Genomic DNA, 24,362 nt, shown 5'->3' with positions numbered 1-24,362 from the left:
ATCAATAGTTACAAATACACCCACCAAGGCTAAGGCTCTGTAACAGTGGGGGAAAAGGATATGGGACGTTTTGGTTTGTAGCTGGGTTTTTTTTGGGTATTTTTCTGAGTAATGAAAATGTTCTGATTGTGATGATGAATACACAATTATGTGATGATACTGTGAACCATTTTGTACACTTTGGATGGATTGTACGATATGTGTGAGCAGGCTAGATGCTTTAAAAAAACTGCATTTAACATTTATTTACTAGAATGTAAGCTCCATGAGCACGGGGACCTTGCCTATTCTTTTGCATGGCTATATCCCTACAAACTAAAACAGTACATGACATAAAGTGCTCAATAAGTTAAGTGCTAAAATAATGGATGACCTTGGAGAAGTTCCTTAATCTCTCTAAAGTTCAGCTTTCTCACCAGGAAGAAGGGGTAATAATGCCCAGCTCATAAAACCAATATATAACAGGCATTCAAAAATTGGTATGAAATTGTTACTACTAAACTTCTAAATGTCACCATATTTGCTCTGAAATGTAAGTTATCTTTATATTGGATTTAAGCTGTAACTGCTGCCCTGGAAATTCATGAACTCTAAATAAAACAATTGAGCTATGTTATAAAGAACCAAATTCTGTGCTTCATCCTCAAGAAATAAAAGAACCATTACCTTAAATTCGAAACTGTAACCTGTATTAAACCATTTTTTTGTATATGTAATTCATATATTTCCTAAATTAAGGAAAATATTTGGGAGATTTTATTTGATTCACACCTCTGGGAAAGAAATTTCAAACCATCCCGCTTTTCTGACAAAATTCTCAGTAAAAGGTCAACAGATGTGGTATTGTCAAAGAAATTAAGTAAATGTCAAATGAAGTTAAACAAATGAGGCAATCCAAAATGCCCTTCCTCTCAACAACTATGTACAGTATCTTAAGAATCTGTAATAACACCTAAATATGGGTAAATAATTAACCCACAGGTAATCAAACGTCAAATTATACCTATGAGAATTTTCCAAATTGATACTGAATATTCTGATAAAAAGTGAAAACATATCCATGAATGGATGCTACTGCCATTTTAATTATAATGAAAAAGAGCTTTCCACTTTACTAAAATGTGGGGAGAAAGGGAATCCTAAATGATTTTGGAACCCATGTAATGGAACAAAATGACAGACTGACCCAATATGAAAATACAAAATTGCTACAAATTTCTTGATGTTTTGAGGAGCAATAGTTTTGTTTTGTTTTGTTTTGTTTTTTGTAAGGATATGAAACAGTATATAATTGAGGGTTGATTTGCAAGACACATTCTTTTTTTTTTTTTAATTAAATTCAGTTTTACTGAAATATATTCACATACCATACAGTCATCCATGGTATACAATCAACTGTTCACAGTACCATGATATAGTTATGCATTCATCATCATCATCTATTTCTGAACATTTTCCTTACATGAGAATCAGAATCAGAATAAAAAATAAAAGTAAAAAAGACAAAGGGACACAATTGAGACATAAGGAAAAGGAAACACAGAATGTAAGCTTTGTATCATTGGAATCTCTTGTACTTCTTAGCTGCACCTAATGGGATTGCATAAAAGAATGTTCTTGTTCATGGGAATTGTATATGTGAATTATAGTGCTTGTTCAAGGATGTGTGCAGCTAGCTCTCATGTTCAGAAGACAGAGCAATAGATGATGGATGATAGATAGGGAGACGAAGGAGGGAGGGAAAGAAATAGCGGTGTGACAACATGTTAAAGTTAGTGGATCGGGGTATTGGGGGGGGGTCAGGGAACGCTGGAGTTCTGTGTATGGGGTTTGTATTGTTTTTGCAACTGTTCCTATAACTTTGAATTTATTTCAAAATAAAATGTAAAAAAAATAAAATAAAAAAGAACACCCAAATCATCCCATCTCTCCCTATTTTTCGTTTAGTTTTTTGTCCCCATTTTTCTACTCATCCGTCCATACACTGGATAAAGGGAGTGTGATCCACAAGGTTTTCACAATCACACTGTCACCCCTTGTAATCTACATTGTTATATGGTCGTCTATAGGAATCCAGACTACTGGGGTGGAGTTTGGTAGCTTCAGGTATTTACTTCTAGCTACTTCAATATATTGAAACCTAAAAGGTGTTATCAATATAGTGCATAAGAATGTCCACCAGAGTGACCTCTAGACTCCATTTGAGAGGAGCAATAGTTTTTAAGGGAGAAAAGATATTAATTAGTGTGTTGAATCCAAAGCCTGTTTCCTCAATACCCACTCACACTATCAATATAGAACCCATAGGATTATTTAATAAATAACCCATGTTTAAAAGGAGGACTATATTAGAGTATCATCTCCAAATACAGGCCACATCTTTTGTTGAAAATTCTATCCTTATAAGAAAATTACTATTTTAAAAATAAATAAATATACTATTTTTCAAGGCATTTTTCAAACCACTTTTTGCCTCTGTATCTCTGAATGCAAATGTTAAAGAATACAAAGGCCATGAACACAATAAAAGGATGGACCCCGAGCAGTGTGGACAGGCCAGAGCCATTTTAATGACAGTCTTCTACCAAACTGTTTGTGATCCAAACTCATCACACATGGAAGGTTGGTTCAGATTACAGATCCTTCAAAATACCACCAAGACAACATCATTATATGGACCGATTTTCAAAATACTGCAGTGACAATGACCTGTAATAGGTTATTTCTGTCAAAATAGCAGCATGACTTTTAGGATACATAAAAATGTTCATACTTCTGGACTTTTTTAATAATTAAAAGACTGTCAATGAGGAGCCAAGAAACTAGATTCTTTTGAAAATCAAAGTGCTTGATTAGATTTTCCCACAATTTGGAAACTTTCCATTATTTCTCTGGGGCTCAGCTTGGTATGGCTTTCATGTAATCTTTCTAGGTAATGAGTGTGAATGAATTGTCAGTTAACATATATAGTCTTAGGTGATCTCAGGCTCTTTGTGCATTCATTAGCTGGAGCAATTACTTGAAAGCCATGCCACAAATAGCCAGATGACACATATCTAAGTATTTTCTGTATAGAGAGGCACAGAATATGCACATTTATTTCAAGTGAAATGAATTTTCCTGCAGATTGGGGGTGGGGTGTATGATAACTTAATCAGATGCTCACTGAGAAATGGACCAGAGGCAAAAGGTGGCAGCTTGTGAAACTCGGGCAGAACAGGGCTACCTCAATGGTAGCCAAGGCTTGCTAGCAGTTAGAGACTCGGGTAGGTCCTGCTGTCCTTGTCACTTGGGTCCCTGGCTGTGGACTCTCATTTGGCCCTGCTCCCTGCCTCAGCCCCCTGGATTGGAGAGATGGGAGTGGGCATGCACGATAAACAGCAGCCCTCTCCCTCCCTACCTCAAGGAACACCCTCCTGGGCTGATGGGAGCCAGAATGCCAGCAAAGGCCAGGGAAAGGGACTCCACACCACCCAGATTTCATACAGGTTTAGCAGAAGGCTGGGAGAGAAACACAAAGCTACACTCGTCATCTGCTCACACTAACAAGCCATCTCTGTACGCCACCATGTGCCCACTCTTGGTTTGGAAAGGGAATGAGGGTAGCAATGCCATATTATGTCTATATGAAATGCTTAGGTATGGTTGGGCATGGCTTTCATGTAATTGCTCCAGGTAATGAACACACAAAGAGCCTGAGATCACCTGAAGACTATATATGTTAACTGACAAAAGTTGAAAGGTCTCTAAAGACAGATTAATAACTTTATGGGTTTCTAAATATTCACTTAATTAAAAAAAATTGTAAAACATACCAATAAACATATAGCACCTCTTATGGACTTCACAGAATACAAAATAGATGTTTAAAACACTGGGACCAAATTTTGAGTGAACGTTTATAGAGAAACTTGTATTTAGTCAAAATCAAACATGTTGATTTTTTAAAAGTTCAACTCTTAGACTTAATATTGTGCCTAAGAAGAAGTGTTAAATAATACATATCTCCAAGTTTACCCATAAATATCCCTAGATACTCTGAAACTGAAAGACGCTAACAGAGCAGCAGATTCACCACCTTCTCACGCCAGGCATGTGTGCTGAGCAAGTAGAGCCATAGAAGGATGGCTTTCACTACAGAAAATATTACATTTCTCCTCTCTCTGTCTCTTTGTTTGGTTTGAATTCCAACAGTTAAATGTGGCCAAGTTAAATGAGATTCCACTATAATAAACTATGAAAATCTGTTAGAAGAACAAGCATTAAACCACGTACAGGTAGATCATCTAAAAAGAATAGCTAACTATAGTATCTCTCTAGGTTTTTGTGTACAAATGAAATTAATCCTTATTAGGCACCTGTAATTTAGAGATTCACCTCCTATCATGCAAAGGTGTTTCAAAGAAGTTATGTGTTAGGTTAAAAAAAAAAGCAAGGTGTGGAAGTGTATGCGTGGTGCTCTATCATTTGCCTCCAATACACACATCCAGTTTTATATCCATAGACTCTCTGAAAAACAATATACAAGAAACTGGTAACAGTGGCTGAATCTGGAGAGGAACTGGGTGGCTGTGGGACAAAGGAGGCAGGCTTTCTACTCTATGTCCTCTAAATAACTTTTAAATTCAGAACTATATTAATGTAGTACCCAATCAAATGGTTTTATATTTAAGAATAAAGAATAGAGTATTACCCAACTATTTTAATGAGGCCTAATATTTAGGCTATTTGTAATTTAGCCTTAATTGGCCTGATATAGTTGTATGCAAATAACGTTGATAAAAAAGAAAAATATAACCCATCAGCTTGCTTCTGTACCTTGTTTGGACTCTGTACCATTGGCAGCTCTAAATACATGACTATTAATGATTGGGAAAGTTTTCTGCAGACTGGATGACAAACAGTGTACAATTAAAAAGTCCAAGTTCCTGGCCCTCAAAATTCTGTTCCATCCGAGTAGTCTTTTACCACAAGACCTAAAGATTTACCTGGCTGAGAAAAAAGAAGTTGTGACAGATGCTGTGCAAGTGTCTGAAGGGCTGGAGCTCCTCCCAGATGGTCCACATCAAGGAGGGAAACAAGACTTTGGAGGCACACGAGGGCTCTACATTGTATAGTGTTCATCCTGGAAAGGAAGTGAAACAATGCTGTCTGCTTCTCTAATAGTTACCAAACAGTATTCAGTATTAACTTTTAACCAAGCTTCAGGTTCTGACTTCGATATCTGTTAAGTAGAAGGTCTATCTATGACAGTTAGCAAAGACTCTTAAAGTGAACTGTTAATCTGCCAAATCCAGCTGCCTGCGCACTCAAGGACTCTAATACACAACTCATTCATGAGTCACAGGGATCTGCTTTAGAAAAATTGTTACACAAGTTAGACTCTTTAAAAAAAGTTTAATTTTGAAAAATGGTATACAACCATACAGTAAAGTACATGACACATCAGAGAATTTAACAAATAATTTATAAAGCAAACGTCTTCGTAACTGCCATCTATGCAAGGAATAAACATTACTACTAGCAACCTCACAGCCCACTTATTCCTTCCCAATCACGTGCCACATCCCTGCCCTCTAGAGGTAATCACTATCCAGACTTTCACGGTAAACATTTCCTTGCTTTTCTTCATAGGCTTACCACCTATCTGTGCATCCCTAAACAAAAATAATTCAGTTTTGCCTGCTTTTGTACTTTATATAAATGGAACCAGTGTATATATTCTTTCGTTTCTCACATTTTGTGCTTAACATTGTGAGGGGCTCTAGTTTAGAGCCTTTGTATTGCTGTACGTACTAAACTGTATGATTATGTCAAAATGTATTCATCCTTCTATCACTGATGAACATTGGGGTTATTTCCAGACTGGGGCAATTATGAACCACATTGCTGTGAATCTTCTCAAACACATACCCTAGTCCACGCATGCACACATTTCTCTAGGGCATATACCAGAAATGGAACTGCAGGGAATTTTAATGACAACTGTTTTCGAAAAGAGAAAAATTCTTACTTCCTAATCAAAGGTTTCCATGTGGGATTCCTAGAACATATGTCAACTGCAGTGCTGTTTGGAAAGGCAGTTTTCTCAAAAATCTAGATTTAAAAAAGGCAGTAAAGCAACAGGTTAGGAGAACTGAATTATTTTCATATGATCTTTTATAGAAATTCCAACATATTACTTCTAAGAGGCATGGCTAGGCTTAAAAAAGGTACAGTGATCTTTCAGTGGCCTTCCAGTACTCTTAATTCTATTTTGTTTCCCAAATCTTACCAATTACCTGTAAGCTGGAAGCATGAGCTTACTTCTTTTGTATATGGAACGAATAACTTTCTTAACTCTTTCCAATACTCCATGATGACCACAGAATGAAAAGACATTACCTTCTTTGGGATGAGGTAGTTGGTGAGAGCGGTGTGAACTTCATGGGAGAGGCACAGAGGTGATAGCAGCTGCCCACAGCAATCACTGAAGGAATTATCCATAAATGCGTCACTTTCATCACTGCTAGAAAGCTCTTCCCATTCATCATCGGAGGGATCTGGAAAGAGTGAAGACCGCACATAACTAATATTTAAAAAAATCCTCACAGAAGCTGTCCTCTCAGCCCAGGGGTAAAAATGTCTAAATGTAAACTTGTAACAAACCTTCACTACAGCACATGTTGACAATAATTTCTAGAGCAGTCTGTTGAGCTGTCAGCAGTGCAATGGTCTGTCTCAGCTCCTTGTCGATGGGCTAAAAAGTGAACAAACAACTTTAAATGTTTGGGAAAATATTTTTGCATAAACTTTCTCAGTCAAAGCCTGCTAAAAGATTTTTGCACTTGGAATAGAGCACATGGGGAGTGGAAGAAGTTATAAAGTGCTAGAATTACAAACAGGAATTATAATTCCTCTTGGCACTATGGAGCATGGTACTGTAAATGGAGTTTCCACCTCTCTGAAAGGTTATTCTAAGTGATGCTTGGTTAGCTGGAGAGAACAGATAAATATTCAGGAATTCTGAACTTAATTCACCCTGAACCTTAATCTCATATTTTAAAAAGTAGCTCAGAATACTAAGGTTAAAATTTTTAAAAAAGCTCATTTCAGACACCAGGTACTTAAACATAACTAACCTGCTTTTAGATGCCTAAATGTCTTCTTGGAAAAAGTACATTAACAAGCCCTTATATGACGACCAAGAGTGCATGGCTATGGAGCAGATAGGCTTGATTCCTGCTCTTTTTTTGGAAGACTACAATAAAGCATTTCCTTAAGACTGAAGAGGACTGAAGAGGAAGACCTTTATGTCTGAAAATATATTAACATGAACTTAACTTTATCAATTAACATTTCTTAAAATGCATGGTACAAATTTACAGCTAATTCTTAATCACTTATAAAAAGTGAAATAGTCACACTGATATTCCAAAATAGGATATTTGCTAAAAATAATGGTATTTTTTTCATACATCTTAATGTCTGAATGTTTCCATATTTTGACAGCTTTCTAACTGTCTTTTTATTAACTCCATAATATTCCATTAAATGGATATACTATAATATACTAAGCTTACTACTAGTATGGAACCTTTTAGATTATTTTATCTTATTTTCTCAGATTTACTGGGTCAAAAGTTAAAAACACATCTGTTTACTGCAAATGTAATTAATGCCACTGAATTTGTACACTTAAAAGGAAAATTTTGTTATATATTTTACCACAACTAAAAGAATCCAAAACATAGCTATAGATCCCGTGGCATAGTCCCATTTTCCTTTCTGGAATGTTCATATTCATGTACAACCTACCAGCAACTTCTCTAAGAAATAGTTTAACTGTAACTTGAAATGAGTATTTAAAAAAAAAAACTGCTTATTTAATAGATGCAGTTCAGGGATCCCTAAATGTGTATTCCTTTTATTACTAGCAAGAATGTACATAAAAATCATTCCTATTTCCTTTGTGTATGTATGATACTCAACAAACATTTATCATGGTAGATTCAAAGCTAAATAAATATTACTGAGCTTTCATCTACTTCAAGTGTTTCTGAGAAGGAACTCTGGAATTAAGTTCCACTTCTTCATGTAACATTCCTGCTCAGAACATTTCCCTGCATCTTTACTGTTATCAGACTGACATGAAGAACCAATCTAAAAAGGAATGAAGTTCTGATACATGATAGAACATGGATGGACCTTGAAAGCATTATGTTGAGTGAAATAGACCAAACATAAAAGGAACATATTCTGATTCCACTTATACCAAATATAAAGAATATCTGATATAAATAACATAAAGACAGAAAGTAAATTAGAGGTTACCAGGGGCCGAAGGGAGAGGGGAACAAGGAGGCATTGCTTAATAGATGCAAAATTTCTGTTTAAAGTCATGAAAAAGTCTTGGTAACAGAAGGTGGTAATGGTGGCACCACATTGTAAATGTAACTGATTCCACTGAAATGTACACTTAAGAATGGTTAGAATGGGAAATTGTGTTACATGTTATAACACACATACACACACACACAGAACCAATCTAGACAAAATGTTATGACATCTGAAATTTGCTTCAAAATAACCGGTAGAGAGAAAGGAGAGAGTGGGTGAGGTAAGACGAAACAAAACAACCATGAATCATTATGTGACAACTGTTGCAGGGTAAAGGGTCTCTACTTTTGCAGATGTTAAAAACAAAACAAATAAAACAAAACTTGGGTTGAACTGCTCTTTCTTTACATTTTTGTGGTTACACCCTTCATAAGAAAAATGATGCAGCCAGGGGTTTTGATTCTAAAGGACTCCTGCACAAGCCACCAGGCAGAGTGAAAGACTACAGCTGACTCTAAATTTGTATTCCTGGCATGTATCAGCATGATTCCTGGCATCCTCTTGCCACTTAAATGCTGGCTAACTGATCAGCATGTTAATCTTTCGTCTACTCAACTATGCTAATAAGACTAAAAATCAAGTATTTGCTATGCAGAAACACCGCAGTTTATAAGCACCAAAATTCTATTTCTAAATACTGCTTTAAAAAATGAACCTCTAAAACATGGTGAGAGGGATGATGCCTCACTAATATGGACTAACTACAATGTGTAAACTCAGAATTGAATCTTAGAACATAGCCTAACGTGGACACAATAATTCTAATAGTCCCTAGATTGTAAGCTCTTACAGCAGTTAACTCTATCCCTGAATTGTAAGGCCTATCTCTAAACTTTAAGATGCTGATCCCCTAGCGTATGTTGTCACAAACATTGGGAATGGCAGTTTGATGTGCTGAGCCCTCAAGCATGGGACTTGCCCTTATGAAGCTCATTATCACAAAGGAAAGTCTAAAGTTGTATGTAATGGTGCCTAAGAGTCTCCCCCTGAGTACCTCTTTGTTGCTCAGATGTGGCCCTCTCTCTCTCTAACTGAGCCATCTCGACAGGTGAACTCGCTGCCCTCCCCACTACGTGGGACCCGACTCCCAGGGGTGTAAATTTCCCTGGCAACGCAGAGTATGACTCCCGGGGATGAATGTGGACCCGGCATCGTGGAACTGAGAGTATCTTCTTGACCAAAAGGGGGATGCAAAATGAGACGAAATAGTTTCAGTGGCTGAGAGATTCCAAATGGAGGCGAGAGGTCACTCTGGTGGACATTCTTATGCACTATATAGATAACACCTCTTAGGCTTTAATGTATTGGAATAGCTAGAAGTAAATACCTAAAACTACCAAACTCCAACCCAGCAGTCTAGACTCCTGAAGACAATTATATAATAATGTAGATTACAAGGGGTGACAGTGTGATTGTGAAGACCTTGTGGATCACACCCCCTTTAGCTAGTGTATGGATGAGTGGAGGAACAGGGATAAAAACTAAAGGACAAATGGGGTGGGATGGGGGGATGATTTGGGTGTTTTTTTTCACTTTTATTTTTTATTCTTGTTCTGGTTCTTTCTGATGTAAGGAAAATGTTCAGAGATAGACTGTGGTGATGAACGCATAACTGTTATCATACTGTGGACAGTGGATTTTATATCATGGATGATTGTATGGTGTGTGAATGTATTTCAATAAAACTGAATTTAATAAAAAAAAAAAATGAACCTCTAAATAACAGTTAAAAAACAGTTTTTAAACAGTGGGGGTTCTATTTTCATCTTGGTAGACTTGGGTCTTGACCCCTGGCTTACTCCTTTTAGACGCTCCTGAAGCAAGGCTGGAGATGGGGAAAGTCACCAATGAATGCCATTCTCCCATTCCCTGCAAGGAATTTCAGATACTGTGGAGTTCCCTGACAGCCTAACTGTAATTTCCATTTCTGATCTGAAAGAAATCTGGAGTGGTAAAACATGAGATACCCACATCAGTCTGGATAAACAGACCTGATCAGTAAAATGCTAACAAATGAAAGTGAACCTGCAAGCACTGATTACATTCTAACTTTCCACATATGGATAACGAAACCAAGTACATTTCAGATCTATAATTTAATCTTCCTGTGATACCTGAAGAGATAATTTTGCTAGGTTCTTTGTAAACATCCCTTTTGGAGGACAAGGAGCACTGCTAATGCCTTTATCTACGTTGTTTTACTGATTTTAAACTCTACTCAAACTGATTCAGTCAGATGCTCAAGTGAGCCAAAGAGTGAATTTAGGGTTCAAATACATGCCCCCTGCACCAAAAGGGAGTACTATGATTTCAGGTCACTTTATGATTCACAGGTAATTCATGAGCAGGATAGCCTTCTCATTTCTGTATCTCCCCTAGCACTAAGTTCCTTAACATAAGGCTTTGTACTTAACAGCTACTCATACAAAGAAAAAAAAAAAGTTGCTACCTATAACATTTTTTATTTATTTAAAACATCCCCAGTTTATACATTTCAAGACTTCATAAACATAAAGAAAGCAGTACACTATTACATTTGTTTTCACATATATTCCATTTAAAAGAATCCTTACAGGGCATATATTTATCAAAACTCAAGACAATGACTTAAGATAATTCTTACTATGAATTCATTTTATATGCATCAGGACAGGCCACCTGTGAAACTGTGAAAGGTGTGGGAAGATATTAACACATTCTTCCAGTTTAGGCTTCATCACCTTACTACAGAAGGGCTTCAGTAGCATCCCGACTAGTCTCCCCACCTTCAGGTCTCTTACATCCTCTTTCCATCCAGCTGCTGAGTGATCTCTCTAAACATTAATCTACTTTCACCATGCTGTTTCTTACCTCATGGTTTAACACAGTTCAGGCATTTTGTCCCTAAAGCCTTCCCTGACAACCTCTTCTTTCTTCTCTGGTCAGGGCTAGGTGAGGGACACCTACTATACAGAAATTCTACAGCCTCAGAAATCTCTGCACAGCCCTATCAGATTTTAGCACAGGAATGAAAATCATGGGTTTATTTGTCTGTCTTACCAATAGGGGAGGTCCCTGAAGATAGCAAAAATGCCTTTCATCACCTTTCTATCTTTAGCATCTAGCACAGTACCTGGCACATAATAGGAATGCATTAAATGTGAATCTGAAGGATTAAAGCCCAACTTGCTGCCCTCCCTGTCTGCCCAATGATTTGTTCTCCTCTGGGAAATTTTTTCCCAAAATATACCTCTATCTCTGTTGATTGGCTCTGTGGAAATGATTCCTGAATCTAAGACTTCTCACCCTTACCCCAAGATCACATCCACTAGCATAAGTGCACCACAATGACTTGGTATGTAAAAACTACAAACCATCATTACTCCTAGTCACTCAACCTCCTCTGCTCAGCAGTAATGGATAAATGAAGGTTTGGCTTGCCACTTTGGTAAGGCTAAATACTAAACTAAAAGAGACAAGAATAAAGGGACAATTCATTAACCAGAAGACAATCTGGGAGACAGCGTGTAACTGAAGGGGGGAGACAAAAACTTAAGAGAGATGATCACATATTTCTAAAGTGTTATAAAAGTATTAGTCTATCCCATCTTTGAAATCTTCACTTGTATATAAAAGTTTCATCTTAGACAAGAGATATCTTTCCCTTTGAGAGTAAATTTCTAATGTTATAAGGAGAGTTGATGGAAAAACATGACTGACCTTTACTGAAATTCACTTTATAGTTAATTTTGTTAAAACATTTTTCAATGAAACTAAAGACACCTACACTATATTCATTCATCCATAGTCAAGAGCATCAACCTGACTTACCGGAAGTAAATCTGAAACATAAGTTTTTCTTCTGACTTTTCCTTTATGAGGAATTTCTTCCATTTCCTCGTCTTCAACCAAAGCATGGCCATTAGCATTCTCTAATATTTCCTCAGTCTCTGCAGCACTTTTTAATCTTTGTGTTTCAGCCTCCTTCATGTGAATAACCATTTCACCAGCATCCATTTCCAAAACTTCAGATAAGACCTTTATTACAGCATTTATGATTTCTGCCTGACTCTTAGATGGAATAATGTCCTTTAGATTCCAAATTGTGCCTGGGGGAAAAGAGCAAATGGACAAAAGTGAAATCTTTTACAAGTACAGTTTGCACAAGATTGGTTCTTTAAGCTCAGGTGTAATTCCAAAAAATCTCAACTCTACTGCCTTTGTTCAGTTTTTATTAAATGTCAAAAAAAGCACTGCACAGAGGCACAATCACCTCTTTCACAATCATCTCCCTTCCTTGGCACACAATGCCTTTCTCTGATATGCTACGTATCAGCAGACCAAGAGAACACTCATCGGGTTTCTTTTAAAATCAGAAATTAAATTGCCTCAATTTCTTTCATCTTAACCTGAGCTGCTCTCCTTAGCAGCTGCTTACATTCCAAGAGTGGAACAGAATGTACTAAAATTCCAAGGTCTCACATGCAAACCAGAGCATAGTTCTCGTTTTTTTTTGCTTATCAAACTAGAATAGCAGTTATTATTTAGCAGTTAATCTAATTAAAAAAAAAAAGACTGCAAAATAAAAACACCTCTCAAGAAAAATCACCTCTGCAAGGCTAAAGGGCAAGAGGAAAAAGAAAACATATGCCGAAACTGTATGAAGTACGGGCTACTCAACAGGCCATCAGATTATTTGAACTGCTTGAATTAAGGGGCTCCATTTTAAATGTGAGTTACTAAAAAGGAACACTACCCCATATGGCTAAAGTTTACCTGCCACCAATGTCTTTAACAGAAGGTATTCCATGGAATTGACAGAAGAGAGCATTGCTGACTCCAGCACATGCAGTGCTGCAGAGCTGAAAGATTTCAGTAGCTCTGGGTTATCTTCAGTCACTGTCTGCAAACAATGTGCTATAAAGACAAAAATTAAATATTCAGAAACAAATGAATTCTGCTTAGGATAATTTACAACAATATTTAACATCAAAAAACATTTGCATACTTTCAAGTGTTTTTAGATACATGTAGCTTTTCGTGCAAGTGAAACAAGTAGTTTCTTAAACTATTGTTGTAAAAGACCTTTTCTTTTTTTAAATTTAATCCTATATATACAGAATGATTCTTTTATAAAACGCAATTAAAAAGGCTCTTAAATGTCATAGCAATGTCAAATTACTATAAACATATATAAAGGTTTCTCCTCAATTTCCGTATTTATCCACAGCAACCTGTGGGCCACTGCCAGGTCATAGGCCATATTCTGAACAGCTCTGTTGTAAATAACAAGCTCTCCAAAGCATTCTGGCTTCCTTTAAGTTCTGCAAGACCTGAAGGCTAGGGTTATTTCTGGTGAAGCAATGATTCTCTATGAAAAAAAAAGGTTATTTTATGTAAAACATAAGTAAAGAGATGGAGATGAAATTTTAATTGTGACATATGAGCCATTTAGCATTTAACTCCTCCCCTTGCATTGTAACAAGATAACGGATTATAACCTGGGTATTAGAAATAATTCACTGAAAGTAAAAACAAAAACTGGAATTGTATAAAAAAGGCTTGACAGAAGAGACTTCTGAAGCACAAAAGAGGGGAAAAGCCCAGGCTTGTTTTCTGTGAGGTATTTTATTTCTGTCAAGGTCTAAAATTTTCAAAATAGATCATTTTTATCTAAATTAAGTCAAAACATATGCTACTGTTATGACCTAGTTTGGTTCCCAAAATACATCTGTATGTAAATCCATATATATGTATACATGTACATATACATACATCTGAACACAGTATTATTTTTTTCATTAAGAGCTTACTTAAATTCCTTATAATAAAAAGAAAAAAAAAAAAAAGATAAGTTGTGACGGCTACCATAAAGGCAATACAAGTTCAAAGAAAGCTATATTAAAATTTAGGAATCTCCTAAATACACTGTGCTATATTTAAGCCTCACTTGTCTTCCAAAACAAAAGAACCTGACATTTGTTAAATAAATCATGAATCTAGCTAAATGCAGAAAGAAAACACTACTATGCAACGAAAATGACTTTATTCTGATCCATGTCAAAAAAATTCATTGGAGAAAAAAAGAAAAAACTAAATCTGTAAGTCTAAAGGCAAAAAAAAAAAAAGTGTTTTTTTAAAAAACAATGAAGTAATTTACTTGAAATTCTTAGTGTAACAAAAACTGTCCTTTGAGATTAAAAGTCACCTACCAATTTCCTAGTTCAACTGGTTTTAAAATCCACATTTACTTACATATCTCCTCTCAGCCAAGAATTCCATTTTGAGACCAGTAATATTTATTTCTCTATTTTTTTTTTTTTCTGTTCTGTTCTCTTAAAAATATCCATTAGAGCCAAGAGAAGCACTGGTAAGGGACTACACTGCCCTTGCCAGGAGACATGCACAGCTGAATAAAAGGACAGCTGGATGCCTGCCATTATGATGGGCAGAATAAAGAAATGCTATTCATCACTATTTCTCCACTCCTGCCCAGAATTCTGTTGAGCTGCTTATGCTCTGTTTTCTCTCTAACCCCTGCTAAGCTAAGGGCCCCGAACAACTCTCTAACCCAATAAGAAGACCAGGGAGCCAGGGCAGCGGAAGTTGCTGGACTTGGCTTCTACTGCCACATGGAAGGGAAAGAGGCCTAAATGAAATTTCAATCACTTACTGTCCTCTCTCTCTCAAAAAAAAAAAAAAATACAGGCAATCAATTTTCTGCTGGAAGTAGGCGAGAGTCGTACATGACCTTTAAGTAAGTTTAGACTCCAATTTACTTTGGCTCAAAGGCCTGGTAGTTGTGGGTTACTGTTTCCTAGTAAATGGAGATGAAAACTTCAAGAATTAGTAAGGGTTTCTAAAAATGGTCATAGACTGTCAACCATCTATGCTCACAAAATTCCTTCTCTCTCTTTCAGAGTGAAAAAAGGGAAAATTGTACAAGTAAGTAAAGAATTACAGATTTTCACTGCCCTCCCCCCTACGTGGGATCAGACACCCAGGGAAGTGAATCTCCCTGGCAACGTGGAATATGACTCCCAGGGAGGAATGTAGACCTGGCACCGTGGGACGGAGAACATCTTCTTGACCAAAAGGGGGATGTGAAAGGAAATGAAATAAGCTTCAGTGGCAGAGAGATTCCAAAAGGAGCCGAGAGGTCACTCTGGTGGGCACTCTTATGCACACTTTAGACAACCCTTTTTAGGTTCTAAAGAATTGGGGTAGCTGGTGGTGGATACCTGAAACTATCAAACTACAACCCAGAACCCATGAATCTCGAAGACAGTTGTATAAAAATGTAGCTTATGAGGGGTGACAAGGGGATTGGGAAAGCCATAAGGACCAAACACCACTTTGTCTAGTTTATGGATGGATGTGTAGAAAAGTAGGGGAGGGAAACAGACAGACAAAGGTACCCAGTGTTCTTTTTTACTTCAATTGCTCTTTTTCACTCTAATTATTATTCTTGTTATTTTTGTGTGTGTGCTAATGAAGGTGTCAGGGATTGATTTAGGTGATGAATGTACAACTATGTAATGGTACTGTAAACAATCGAAAGTACAATTTGTTTTGTATGACTGCGTGGTATGTGAATATATCTCAATAAAATGATGATTTATAAAAAAAAAAAAAAAAAAAAAAAAAAAAAAAAGAATTACAGATTTTAAAAGATTCAGAAAAAACAAAACAAAACAAAACTCCTGTAGAATAAACATGCTATGTCTGAATATATATTTTTGAATAAGGCTACACAGACTTAATAAATCATCACCTTTTCTTCACTTACCTACTGAAATAGCCAGGTCAACATTGGTGGGAAACCTACTTAAATACTTTAATACAATCTCCAAACACCCTTCTTTGTTGAATATAGATACTGCTCTACTACTGCATTCACTAAATTAAAGGGGAAAAAAAAGTTTTACTATTCACATTTTAACATTTAGAAATCAACCAAAGAAATCCACCAAAAGATAAATTAGGCTTTATAGAAGCAGAGTTGGAATCCAACACCCACCACTTTTATAGAGTAAGAAACCAATGTCCATTCATAGTCACTGAATATGAAAAAAACTGGCTCTCTATATTTTATTTCTATCATGTAGAACTTTTGTGTCAATCTCTTTACCTTATGGTACCAGTTTCCTTACAGAAGGTTAGAGCTGGAAGGAATCTTAAGAAGTCATTCAATTTAACTCCCGATTTTATGGGTGAAGCAAACTGTCTTCAGATCACATATTTTGTTAGTGGTAGAGCCATGCTCAGTACCTAGGTTGCTTGTGCCCAGCCTACTGTTCTTTCAACTACACCACAGTAGTAACTTAAAGTAACGATAAAAAGCCTCTACACTCATCATATGAAGAGCAGAAATTTAAAAGACAGTAAAATTATACTTTATTCATTCCTTATAGATCAGTTATAATTTCATCAAGCAGAACTTACAATCTAAATCAGCGAAATCACTAAACATTCTGCAAAATTACACTACCTTTTAATAAAAGAATGAGAAAGCTAACAATGTTATTAATAAGCATACACACTAAATACAGGCTAAACAGAACTAATTATATATAATTTTATCCACATTTCCAAAGACAGATATTCCTCCATACATACCACATACACACACAACAAACCAGTAGAATGTAATAGCTTAAGAACTGACTAATTATGAAATTCAATCCTGTTATCTAACTAAGGTTTGTCTTTCTATTTATATAGTTACTAAGCCACTGTTATGAGCCTGACCTCGAGAAGCCCACAGTTTAGTCAGGAAGATAATGCATATACATGTAAAGATAATTTAAAATAGAAACTAAAAAACAAAAATGTCAAGAGCTATAATAAGTGTAAGTAGGGCTCATAGGCATTCAAGAAAGAGAAATCACTTCAGGACTATATTTGGGTTCTTTTCAAATGAATAAATTTTTTAAAATTCCAAGTTCAACAATTTTTAAAAGTTAAAGTTATCTGGTACAGCAGAAAATCAAACCTACCAGTTTGCTCGGATGCCATTTCCTCAAATCTGATCTCTCCAATTTTTGTGATGGAATGACTCCACTAATTTAAAATGAGCTCACAGGCAAGTTCAGACTGCTATATAGGGCAGCTTTTTCAAAATCCTCTTAATCCTGTATTCTAAGAAGTACCTGTGCTTTCAGGACAGAGATTTTAATAGCTACTCACTGAAAATAAGGAACATGACAAAATCTTGCTAAAAATGTGTACAATCATGGAACGGAGAATGTCCTGAGCATGCCCCCTGCTTCCTATTAGGGCCACGGTAGCTCTTCTTATGCATCTACTTTGCTGTCAAATGGTAACTGCCAGAGTAGAGGAGTAGAGCACCAGCCAAGGTTTGAAGATCCCCTCTCATTCGAGATGCCAGACCAAACCAACTACTGCACCGGGGCCTGATCAGCCTTAATACAGTTGCTGCTTAAGATATGTAGGGAAGGAGAAGGGGGGAAAGTGGGTGCAATAGAAGCTAAGAGTCATGATTCCTCTTATTTTTATCAGCAGCAATAACTGGAGAGACGGGTTGTGAAACAGAAAAAGATGAAGTGATGCTACAATGAAAAGGACTCATTGGAAGGAGGGTTGACCTTGGGTCACCTGCTACTACCTCCTGCCAAGTAATGACATCATGAATTTTCAGGCCTACCAAGGGGAACAGATTCCTATGCAGTTTAACAGAAGGGAGCAGCAGCCTGAGCAGTGTAGTAGCAGGAGCAGGAAGCTGTGTTTGCAAACCACCTTACCATATATTCCACAGCAGGTTCACAGCCTCATTAGCTATGCTCTCAACAGAATTTCTGTTCTGATCTTTTTTTTCCTGTGGAGACAGCTCATCTGAATCCAGTCCAGCACTACACTGTAACCAAATATCATGATTAGCATCCTGGTTCAAAAGAATAATGAAACAAAAAGTCTAATGACAGTGAAGAATCACAAAAAACTAAACATCAGAAATTTTAATGATTAACAAGCCAAATTCTCATAAGCAGTATAGCAGCTACAACCCTGCTTCCCTTTTGGCAAGAAATACATACAAGAAAGGTTCCCAAGTCATTATGCAAACTGGATAAAAGGTATTTCATCACATTTTCCATGAAAATGCAAAATCAATACAAAATATTTTATTTAATGTGATAAAAGATAGTAAAGCAGACAAAAAAAGCTAACCTATAATAAGAGCTATCATCTATACAGGAACTTCTATGTGCCAAGGCATTATTCTAAGCACTTTATATAAATTAAGTCTTTTAATACTTAACAACAACCCTATGAGGTAGACGAATCTCCCACTATACATAGGAGACTGAGGTGCAAGGGGGTTGTGAAGACAAAGCTTGGTATATCATGACCTGAGATTCATACTCTGGGATCGCGACTCCAAAGTTGGTGCTCTTAACCTCTCTGCAGCACTGCCTCCCTAATATACTCCTTGGCATCCTCAAGCAGGACTTTGCAATCTCAGTGCTTCTACTGAAATTTTGGAGGGGATAAACCTCTGTTGTGGGGGGCTGTCCTGTGCATTTTAAGATGTTTAGCTACATCCTTGGCCTCTACCCATTAGGTGCTAGTAGCAACCCACCCCCCACCAAATGTGACAATCAAAAATGTCTCCAGACACTGCCAAATCTCCCCTGTGGGGCAAAATCGCTCCCAGAAAATCACTCTAAAGGGAAAATGACTGATGTCTCTCATCAAAACTGGGCATCCTTTGTATAGCCTTAAGTGTAAATTAAGGCTGGGCCAGAGTGAAAGCTCCCTGAACAGTATCACATAGTAAGAGTGGCGTGATGTTAAACACGAGAACTCATGAAATTTTCATGGCACATTCCTAATATCTGTGCCTTAGCTTCCTCATTTGTAAAATGGGAATAAGAACACCTACCTCATAGGATCGCTGTGAGGATTAAATGAAATACACAAAACAGGACCTGACACATAAATAAGCAATCAATACATACTAATTATTTTTATTGTAATAGAAGTTTAAAGTCTAAACAGTTCAGCCTGTATAGTTTTAGAAAGGCCTTTCCAACTTCCATATAAACAGAAATAGTGGGAACAAAATAATAGAGACTGGCATCAACGATGAACAGTTTCCCGGAAAAGAAATTCCCATAGGATGTTTTGAAAGAATACAAAGTAAATAACATCAAATAAAAAACAAGAACAGCAACAACAAAAACCACGAAGCTTGTAGACTAAAAACTACATTTAGAAACTACCATCAAAATACTTTAAAACTGCATACCTCTTTTAGCAGGGCAACCAGGGGAGTCATGACGTCCTTAGTCACCATGTCATCACAAACTTCAAAACCTCCACAAGCACTGAGATTTCTATACAAGAAGTTTAAAACAAGTTTCACTTTCAGACCATGTGTCACAAAACACTATCAAACTCTCAAATTTATCAAACTTTCAAATGTTATCTCTATTTTTAATTGTACTTAAGGTTTCCTGGAGAAAATCACTTATTATTTCTTTGGTGCTGCAGAACCAATCCACCTGTTCTGAGCCTTGCTTTAAAAGGTATAAACAAACAACTCTGTTACAAAACAACATGGTTCTGAAGAGAAGGCCTGAGGTGGTATACAGGTGGATAGCCACAGGAAAAGGAGAGGGAAAAAGACTTTTCTTATTTAATGTTTCTTATTTAATGTTATGATTTCTTATTTAAATCATCACCTTATCTTATATGAAGGGACCTTTTCTGGCAACCAAGATTTCAAGGGCAGCAAGGTGAGGCTACTGAGAATGATAGCCCTTGAAGCAGCCCTGGCTAAATTTAATTTTTAAATGAAAAGACATCACCTGCCTTCTAAGTGCACAGCACTGTGTTAGGCACCGAAGACAAAGATAAATCAGAAGATGCCCTCCAATCTTCCAGAAGCTCCCAATGTGTGTATGTTTGCGGAAGGGAGGGCTTTTTCACAAGCCATTTCCTCCCCAGGGTAGAACTTTTACCCCCTCCATCAAATGTTTAACTTCCAACTCTTCCTCAGATCTCATCTCAAACATCACTTCCTCAGGGTTTTCTTCCCTGAAACTCGAGTTATACCTCTGTAATTATCATTGGATATAATCACACACTTATCTGATTATTTGGTTGTCTGTCTGTCTCCTGCACTAAACTGCAAGATCTATGAAGAAAGACTATGTCTGTCTTGCTAACTACCATGATCCCAGAGCCTACCACAGTGCCCGACACACACTAGGCACTCAATGGATATTTCCTAAATCAACGAATGAAATAAATAGAGCTATGATAGGAAGGGCAAATATTAACTTTACTTTTGTCCCCTCTATGGTCCATTATCTGGACAGCCGCCAGAGTGACCTTTTCCAAAGGTACATCCGATCATGTCACTTCCCTGCTGAGACTGAGTCCTTCAGCCCTACATCACCACTCTGGAGAGAGACCACCCCACCTCTCCTGCCTCATCTATAATTCCCTGTCCCCCCTCTACTCAGCCACACTAAGCTTTCTGTTCTCTGACCCTGCCAATTCCTTTCCTATCTCATTTCTTTGCTCTTGCTGTTCCCTGTCAGGAATGCTCTTGCCCGTAATTTTCCAGGCCTGGCTGTCTCATCTTTCAGGTCTCAGCTTAAATCTCATGTAGAGAGAACCCAATTTAAAGTAACTTACCCAGCCCAACTCATCATCCTCTTGCTTTCTCCACAGCACGTCTCACTACCTAGTTTCATCTCATTTACCTGTTCACTAGTTTTCTGTCTTTCTCCTCATCAACGTAAGTGCCATGAAGGCAGGCATCTTGGCTGTCTTATTCAGTGTCCTGCCTGCTCTAACAATTCCTGGCACATGTATAGGTCTATGTATTTCAGGGGAGTAATAAGTAAATGAAAAAGGACCCTGCGGAGGCTTCGTGGAGAGGGCAGGATACGTTAGGCCTCGAGGGGAGGACGCCTCAGCAAGGGGCGCTGCAGGTGAAGCAGCCAGGAGGACAGGAATGCGTGTGGTCCAAGGGTGGCAGGGTCCCCCGGACTCCAGCTGTCTGAGACGCAATCCCCTCTCTGCACATGTGACACCCACCGCAAGTCATTCACCCTCCTGAGTTCAGCCTTGAGGCTTACCTCCCAATGCAGCGAGGACGGAGTGAGAAAACGCGACAGAGCCCGACACGCAGAAAGCGCTTGAGGAAGGATGTTCCGGCCTTGAATTTCAGGCCAGAGGAGGCTTGGGGCCCCACGCAGAGTCAATGCCTGGGACCCGCTCCCGGACTCACCTGAGCGCGCCGGCCGCCGTCTCTCTCACCGCCAGGCTGGGGTCGAGCAGCAGCGGCCCGAGCTGGCGCACGGCGTCCCGCCGCGCCAGCCCGGGGAGCACCGGCAGCTGCTGCACCAACCGGGCCAGTCCCGCGCAGGCGCACTCGCGGACTTCGGCGCTCGGGTGCTGCAGCTGCAGACAAGAACGAAAAAAGTCAGAGACGAAAAAAGTCAGGGAAGCAAACTGCGCACGCGCATGAAGGGAAACGCGCACGCGCAGGAGGGTCCGGCCAGCGGGGACGCTGCGCGAACCGGGAGAAGCGGCCGCCGTGCGCCGCCGGCCGCCCCTCCCCCGCGCCTCGGACACTGATCACACGCCCTCGCCTAACCTTTTCCAGCAGCTCCGCTGCGGGACCATCGTCCTCCTCTCCCTCAGTCCCGTTCGCCGCTGCTTCCTCAGTTTGACAGTCGCCGGTAGGGGAGAACTGAGGTCGCTTGAAGCGCTTCGTCCGGCTCTTGCCCATGGTGATGCGTGCTGCGGGAACAAACCGAGAGAGGATGGCGACAGCAGACGGTGGAAGCTGTCGAGCCAGTGACAAGGCCTGTCCCACAGTGGGAGCTTCCCGCTCTGCTCAGCTGGGCCGGCTGACGGCCCGAACACACCGGGGTAAACTGCGCGCAGGCGCGCGTTGCGTCGGCGGCGAGGAGGGGCCGGCACGGAGAGCGCGCATGCGTAGAATGCAGATGGGCGGGGTCAGGCCTGGCAGAGAGGTTTCCCGTGGTTTCCTAAGGACGGAGGAGGCTGGACTTGGATACGTAGTAATACCGTCCCCGCCTCCTACCGGTCCTGTGATGTTCAAGTTACTGAACCTCACCAAAACTTTACTTAATAAATAATAAAATGAGAGTAATAATACCTAACTTGCAAGGTTATTCTGAGATGTATGTGAAATTATGTAAAGCACCTAACACCAAGCTGACATGTAACAGGTGCTCGAGAAATAGAATCCAGGATTTTATTGTGTCTCCAGTGCCCAGCATAGCTCCTGTCATAGTAGAGCCCAGTTAATATTTCAGAACGCATGCACATCCCTATTTGATAAGAGGACTCTTAAAAAGTAACTTAGTCTCTCTGCCCCAGTTTCTTCATCAGTGAAATGGGGATATTAAATAGAAGATATCTCAGAGAACTGTTATGAGGATTAAATATGTTAATATTTTTAAAGTGCTAAGAACAGAGCCCGGTATACAGTAGGCACTCTAGGAGTGTTTGGCTGAAACTTTCATTTAACAATTGGTAAACGGATTCTTTCATAAATATTTATTGAGCACCAGGTGCAGTTCTGAGCATTGGAATAAAACAATGTCTAAGACAAATTTGCCCCCTTGTCCTTATGGAATGTACAGTCCAGTGAGAGAGGAGTTAAATATATAATTATGTGAATAACTATTTAATTACAGTTGTGGTAAGCACTAAGAAGGAAGGAAAAGTACAGGAGGATTTTAGCTAGTCTTTATAATTAAACATGTCTTGAACACCCAATAAATGCAAAGCTTTCAGATCAACATTATATGGAGGAAAAGTTCCACCCCAAGGCAACCATGCTGTTCTAGTTTGCTAATGCTTCACTGGAGGATGGCCAATGGTGTCTAGAAAACCTCTGTTAGCTGGGAAGGCACATGGTTGGCTTCTGCTCCAAAGTTCTGGGTTCCAAATAGCTTTCTCTGGGACTTTCCTCTCTAGGCTGCAGTTCCTCAAAAATGTCACTCTCAGTTGCTCCTGGGGCGTTTGTCCTCTCTTAGCTTCTCCAGAGCAAAAGTCTGCTTTCAACAGCCGTCATCAAATTGTCTCTCATCTGCAGCTACTCTCTCAGCTGTGCATTCTTCAAAGTGTCCCTCTTGGCTGTAGCAAGCTTGCTCCTTCTGTCTGAGCTTATATAGTGTCCAGTAAACTAATAAAGGCCTATGCTGAATGGGTGGGGCCACACCTCCATGGAAACTATCCAATCAGAGTCATCACCCACAGTTGGGTGGGTCACATCTCCATGGAAACACTCAAAAAATTACAATCTAATTAACACTGATACATCTGCCCACACAAGATTACAACAAAGATAATGGTGTTTTGGGGGACATAATACATTCAAACTGGCACACATGCCCTCAAGGTATTGACAGCAAGGAAAATAACAGTTACTATAACATTTTAGAAAATAATCACAGTTCTTAAATACCCAAAGGTCTTCAGAAACTCAGATCGATGAAAGAGCAACTTTAGGTACAAGGAAACCTTGGTAGAAGATGTGACATATTAGGTAGATGTTGGTGGATTTTACTTCCTAGATCTCTTTTATCTGGCCACTGATCTGCCACCTCCCTAGTCCAAGCTACTGTCTTCTTTTACCTTGACCACATGGCCTTCTGGCCTCTCCATTTCCACCCCGCCCCTTTCCCAACCATATATAGCCAGAGTGCTCTTTTCAAAATGAGTATCCCTCTGCCTTCCTCATTATATTCACTTCCTTGCTTAAAACCTTTCAATGGCTTCCCTTTCTCTTAGAATACAGATGTATTAGTGTTAATTAGGTTGGAATTCTTTGATAGTTTCCATGGAGATGTGACTCAATCAACTGTGGGGGAACTGTTTGATCAAGTTAATTCCATGGGGATATGAACCACGCCCATTCAGGGTGAGTCTTGATTTAATCACTGGAGTCCTATAAAAGTGTTCATGGACAGAAGGATGTCAGAACAGAGCTG

General features: G+C 38.7%; 1 protein-coding gene across 1 annotated transcript in view; it reads right to left on the bottom strand.

Annotated features, from left to right (window-relative positions):
- Nucleotides 1–22,309, bottom strand: part of HEATR3 (HEAT repeat containing 3) — a 36,194-nt gene extending 13,885 nt beyond the window's left edge. Inside the window, exons 1-11 of the mRNA XM_037816052.1 lie at nucleotides 21,992–22,309; nucleotides 21,623–21,795; nucleotides 19,628–19,715; nucleotides 18,123–18,235; nucleotides 16,148–16,257; nucleotides 13,135–13,275; nucleotides 12,190–12,467; nucleotides 6,649–6,739; nucleotides 6,385–6,542; nucleotides 6,014–6,096; nucleotides 4,989–5,125 (exon numbers count right to left, since the gene is read on the bottom strand). Of these exons, the coding sequence (XP_037671980.1) occupies nucleotides 4,989–5,125; nucleotides 6,014–6,096; nucleotides 6,385–6,542; nucleotides 6,649–6,739; nucleotides 12,190–12,467; nucleotides 13,135–13,275; nucleotides 16,148–16,257; nucleotides 18,123–18,235; nucleotides 19,628–19,715; nucleotides 21,623–21,795; nucleotides 21,992–22,126 (1,507 nt within the window). The 5' untranslated portion in view covers nucleotides 22,127–22,309. The remainder of the gene's footprint in view (nucleotides 1–4,988; nucleotides 5,126–6,013; nucleotides 6,097–6,384; nucleotides 6,543–6,648; nucleotides 6,740–12,189; nucleotides 12,468–13,134; nucleotides 13,276–16,147; nucleotides 16,258–18,122; nucleotides 18,236–19,627; nucleotides 19,716–21,622; nucleotides 21,796–21,991) is intronic.
- Nucleotides 22,310–24,362: the final 2,053 nt, after the last annotated feature.

Source organism: Choloepus didactylus, chromosome 22 (assembly GCF_015220235.1).
Source record: "Choloepus didactylus isolate mChoDid1 chromosome 22, mChoDid1.pri, whole genome shotgun sequence".
NCBI lineage: Eukaryota > Metazoa > Chordata > Mammalia > Pilosa > Megalonychidae > Choloepus > Choloepus didactylus.
This window is presented reverse-complemented; position numbering and strand designations above follow the sequence as displayed.